Here is a 6,000-nt window from a genome sequence, read left to right as displayed (position 1 = left end):
CTGCCTTAATATCCTGTGCTAATTATTCTACCCACGTGAACGAATTCGTGGGTAAAGCTAGTGGTAAATATATGTTCAGTTGAGTTTGAGGAATGCTTGTAATAGCCAAACGTCATAAAAGGTAGGATGTTAAAAATCGCAATAAAATAATATTTTCTTAAAAAAGCATTGAAATTCATATTGATTGTACTTAATTAGAAAAAAACCTATGGAAAAACATATTTTACGAATTTAAAAAATGCATAGAAAATCTTTGTCATATGTCCTAACTTAACCACAGCTGAAGGATTTTAGAATCCAATATGTAAACTACAAATTTATGAAAACGACTGAAAGATTTTACTTAAAAGAAAAATCCACGCAAGAATCTTTACCACCGTGGGACATGTCAAAACATATTCATTAAATCATAGGAGTAGGTATAAGATTGGCTGAGTTCAAGAAAAAATGCCAATACAGCTTATAAATTATATTTTAACAACACACTTAAAAATACTACAAAAACGAGAGCTCAACACCACTTTAAAAATTATACATTACAAAATATACCATTTTTATCTGCTCTCTGAGCAAAAACAAAGGGTAGAAGAGTTCATTTGCACATTTCCCTTCACTATATCAAAAACTATACAAATACAAAATACGTGACTACATTTGCAAATACACAAATATAAAAAAATTAACACCCTCAATCCTACCTTTATCACAAGGTGATAGTGGATCCATAATCAGTCATACATAAAAAATAGATTTCGTTTGAACAATAAATAACGCCGTTATAAACTAACACATTAATTTACATTATCATTACATTTTTTAAGCATTTTTTTTATATTTACCTACACATTAACGCTTCTATGACCTCGGCGAAAAATGTTCTGGAAAACTTGATAAGGCACGATTTACTTTTTGCATAGGTTATATTTTAATTACTGGCTATTATTTAGAAAGTAAAAATTAGGTATTTCACTAAATCAGTTCGTTTGAACTGAACAGATACTGCCTGAATAATTATTTGTTAATACTTTCAGACAACTGCCCATCACAATAAACATATTAAGTAACTGTGTATCAGAAAGGCACTTTGGATTATTTAATGGTACGTACTATTAAATTTTCAGAAATTAATTTGGTAGAATGTTTAGAAACTGTAATGGAAATTTAAATTCCATCTTATCATTGTATTTTAAACCAAAAAGTTTAATTTCGGTTTATTGTATTTGACTAATTTTCTGTTTTAATAGACTTTTTATTTCCCTTATATTTGTTTAGGTTTCCAGAACATTTTATAACGAAACATTGTTGAAAAGACACATCCGATGATATTAAGTACTTCAGATATTTAATGACGTAAAAAATGTTAGAAAAAATGATCTGCTTTTTCCATTGCTGGGGAGAACACTTTAATGCTGGGTTATTTTGAGTACTTAAAATATGTATCACCATATTACTAAACGTGTTTTATGGTGACGACAGGATATGAAAACCAGCCAATACTGAATATAATTATTTTCACATTTCTGATAACTTTAAAACCAACGAAGATAGTAAAAAAATAATATTAAATGTGCACAAAATGTTTCCAATAAAAATAATATTTTCAATTATCTGTATAACAAATATTTCTTTACTGAGCGCACGTTTTTTTTTTGTTGTTAAATTTGTGAATCTACCTAATTCACAAACCACAGTAAAAAAAATTCTGTTCATAATGAGTTCTTTTCGGTCAAAACTATTACTTTGAAGTAACAAATCTTCTCACTTGTACATATTTTGTACAGTAGATTTGTGAAGATAAATAACAGTTGATTTTGTTTCAGTTTTATGAAAAATACTAAGCAGAGAAGAATTAACATAGCAAACATGACTAACACAGGTTCAAGAAATAGTTGATTCATTTCGTTATTCGTTACTGGAACATTTCAGCTTTGACGATTTACCCATGCCTACAAATTGACAAATGCAAGTCTCGTGCATTTAAACTGCAAACTGTTTGAAAGAGTTGGTTTTTTCCGTGTGGTATTACTGCAGTTGTAAGAGGCACATTACGATTACACAGATGAACCTCCAGTACATAGCTTACAAAGTACATAACACGAAAATCTTCAGGTCACATTAAATTAAGTAATACAATACTGAACGTTTTGCGGTGACAAAAAAAAAAACACACATTTCACTCACGTGTGAAACATTAAATTCATACTCTGATTTTTTTTAAGGCACTCACATACATGCGTTTTCTCGAACATTTTATCACAGCGTTACTTTTATTTACACGTGTCACTTGTTTTTCGACACCACATCATGTGTTCTTCGCCCAGTCTTCAATACTGCTAAAGACTACAAATTTGCACGCATCAAGTGTTAGAGACTGCACGTTTTAACAAATAAATACTATCCATATTAAAAAAATTACACATTGCACACGTTTAATCACTGAATATTATTGTTAAGCAAATGATGTTCTATGAACTTTCAATACACCAAATACCACAAACACCCCCAGTCAAATATTTCAAATGCGAAAATGTTCGTTGTCTTGAAAAATTTAACACTAGAAATTTTTTCCTTCACGTCAAATAAAGGAAGACTTATGTTAAATGAGTTTTAAATGTAAACTAAGTGAGAAAGAAACAATTCTATTAGAAATCTAGCTCCACCATTCATTATACTGATAAAACATTGGGTCATGAACTTGTGTGAAAAAAAATTAATGATAAAGTTGAAGATCCCTAAGGTAACGTTAAAATAATAGTCAGTGCAGAATGTAAGCCTTTAAAGAGCCCAAAATGTAACTAAATGTGTCTAAAAATAATTTGAGCAACCGTAAACAGAAAACCAAATGGTATGTTAATATAAAAGTTTAATTATTTAAAATTATTTCCCATAATTTATAATTTTTTGATATTTATATTGGAAATGATCATCGTACCTCCTTTTTTTTTTGTACGGCAAGTTTTAATGTTTTACTTTTTACGTAAGATATGTACGCTCAGTCAGTTTAAATGTAACACATTCAAGAACAAGAGTATTTTTTTTTCCAGGATCATGTTTGGAGGCTAGATGTTTAAAATTTAAAAGCAAATATATTTCAAAACGATGTAAAATCTCATATCATAGTTGGTTTCTCATTGGTGTTTAGATACAAAACCAGACTCAATGTGAACCACAATCGCTCTCAGACGTTGTTACTTACACGCTATGAAATGTGAAGCAGTAATGCAATAAAATGGGCTTGTTATTCTTCATGAATGTACTTAATTGTTTTTTTATACATGAGGGTTTGTGCGATCGCGAGCTACGCACGAAGAGAAGCCAAGCTAATGTGGATATGTTATTCTGAGTTCTGGCAAGAGATCCAATAAAGTGCGCATGTAAAAGCCACGGTTGACAAAGACTCGGCCAGATAACAATTTAAATTTGGACACATGTTGGGACATGTCCGAGTAAAAACATGTATTATGAAGCGTAAACCTAATTAAGCTCCAGGGTGGTAGACTTAGTCAAACACAGAGAAGAGGACAGCTGAAGTTTCGGTTGAGATAAATCGAGACCAGGCAAAGTTCAGGAGAATTCTGTATACACTCTTGGCAGAGGTCTCGTTAAATATCAGGAATGGTTGGCTCAGTCTGAAATTACGTCACCCGAAAACTGGCGGAGTTTTAAGCAGAAAATCAACTGAAGTTTGAGGAGCGATATAAACAGAGTCTAAGTGGAAATCGGGCGTGTTTTCGTAAAAACCCAGTTGCAGGCTGGGCGGTGGACCAACTTAATTTTTGGTAGATGCCAGCATAGCACGCCAGCAGAAACCAACTGAAGTTCAAGCAAATGTTGCCAGAGTTCTGGATGTGACGACAGGAAAAAAAAAATTGCTCTAAATACGAGTGGGAGATCAACCAGCATAGAGTTTGGGTAGATGTACTACTGAATGCTTGACGAGTTTAGGCGATAGACCAACTGAAGTCTGCGTAAAGTTAAACAGAGTCAAGACAGGAGACCAACTGAAGTCTGGGTGGAAGTTATACCGACTATATGTGAGATGTCTGAGACGGGGTGGGAGACCGACTGAAGTGCGAGCGGTGTTGGCCGAGTCAAGGCAGGGGACCGACTGAAGTCTGAGCGGTAGTTGGCCGAGTCTAGATGGGACGTCTTAGACGGGGGTGGGAGAGCGACTGAAGTCTCGTATGGAAGCTGGCCGAGTCTAGCACGAGGACGGGAGACCGTCTGAAGTGCGAGCGGTGCTGGCCGAGTCAAGGCAGGGGACCGACTGAAGTCTGAGCGGTAGTTGGCCGAGTCTAGATGGGACGTCTTAGACGGGGGTGGGAGAGCGACTGAAGTCTCGTATGGAAGCTGGCCGAGTCTAGCACGAGGACGGGAGACCGTCTGAAGTGCGAGCGGTGCTGGCCGAGTCAAGGCAGGGGACCGACTGAAGTCTGAGCGGTAGTTGGCCGAGTCTAGATGGGACGTCTTAGACGGGGGTGGGAGAGCGACTGAAGTCTCGTATGGAAGCTGGCCGAGTCGGGCTCAGTTGCCGGTGCTGCTGGGGCGGCCGAGCGCGGCGGCGGCGGCGGCGGCGGGGCTCGGGGGCGGCGGGGGCGGCGCGGCCGAGTGGCAGTGCACGCAGTGCTGGCACACGGCGCAGTGGCCCAGGCGGCGGGCCAGCGTCGCCTTCAGCTTCAGCGCGGGCCCGAGCTTCATGCCGAGCGTGGTCGTCAGGTGGTCCTCGGTCAGCAGCGGCAGCGCCGAGCCGTCGATGCGCTGCTCCCTGAAGTTCTGCAACACGCGCCGCACCGGCTCCGTCACCGACCAGCCCCCTTCACCAGTGCTTATTTGTGATCAGAGCCGCGAATGTTTCGCTTATTCCTAGAGACCCGGAAATTTCGCGGATTCATTTAGTCGCAAGCTAGAATGCAAACCTCCACACTGTCGCACTGTGTTCATGATTGGACCGCAGTTATTTGGACACGCCCGTCTACGACCGTGAGCCAACGATGTCCAGCTAGGAGAGAAGTAAGCGAATCAGGTAGTGCCAAATAACAAGAATATAAATGTTCTCGCTGAGAATTCAACCAATGGGAAATAAAACATGGGTCGAGCACACCTATAACTTTGAATTCTATCCTGAGGCCAGAATAATTCGCGAAATTTCCGGGTCTCTACTTATTCCCTTTGCATCCGCGATCACTAGGGGCAGGCATTTTTCACGAAAAGATTTCAACACTTATTAGACTGCAACAAGGTACACCCGCACCACCGGTTTCTTTCTTGTGATAGGCGGCCGTCTAGCGAGGGAAGTCGTTGACTTATTAGGTACGAGCCACTCAGGACGCGTTTACTTCTGCACTGAATCACTGTGATTGGTGTTGTTACAATCGATATGTACCTGGGAGAAACTCACCCGATCACAAAACACAGAAGGTGCTATAGTGTTTTAACTTTTATCTAGTCTCTAAATCTTTTCGCGAAATCTGCATGTCCCTTAGCCGATCACCATTGCTTATCTGGACGAAAGTTCTCTTCGGAACTGCGTACAGGGCAACTACAGAACCGATGTTCAGAACCGGGAATTTCGGTACCAGTCCCAAACGGAACCGGGAATTCCCGGTACATTCGGTACTAGGTAGTTTATTTTATTTTGTTATTAATGGTACAGTAGTCTGTGATTGAAGTAGTTTTGGAAGATTAAATAAGTTTTAGTTACTAAAAGTAAAAATGAAATACATATTTGTTTTAACAATTTTTTAATTTAAAAAAATAAAAATATACTAATGTGAAAAAAAAAATTTTCTTAGCCTTGCTCTCAGTCTTTAACTTTGAAAAAAAAAGAACATTTTTAAACGACTGATTGTTTTAACACATGCAAAAACATAGAATTATTAACTTAAAATAACTTCAAATAACAAACTTGAAGAGAGACAACGGTGATGTAGGAGCATTGGCAACAGAGCTGACACAGACTGGCAGCAGAGCTGACACAGACTGGCAGCAGAGCTGACACAG

General features: G+C 38.3%; 1 protein-coding gene across 1 annotated transcript in view; it reads right to left on the bottom strand.

The window, feature by feature from the left end:
- Positions 1-454: 454 nt before the first annotated feature.
- Positions 455-6,000, bottom strand: part of LOC134540617 (uncharacterized) — a 313,171-nt gene continuing 307,625 nt past the window's right edge. Inside the window, exon 4 of the mRNA XM_063383457.1 lies at positions 455-4,773. Within this exon, the coding sequence (XP_063239527.1) occupies positions 4,525-4,773 (249 nt within the window). The 3' untranslated portion in view covers positions 455-4,524. The remainder of the gene's footprint in view (positions 4,774-6,000) is intronic.

This window comes from Bacillus rossius, chromosome 17 (genome assembly GCF_032445375.1).
Source record: "Bacillus rossius redtenbacheri isolate Brsri chromosome 17, Brsri_v3, whole genome shotgun sequence".
Taxonomy (NCBI): Eukaryota; Metazoa; Arthropoda; class Insecta; order Phasmatodea; family Bacillidae; genus Bacillus; species Bacillus rossius.
Note: the sequence above shows the minus strand (reverse complement) of the source record. Positions and strands in the feature narration are given on the sequence as shown.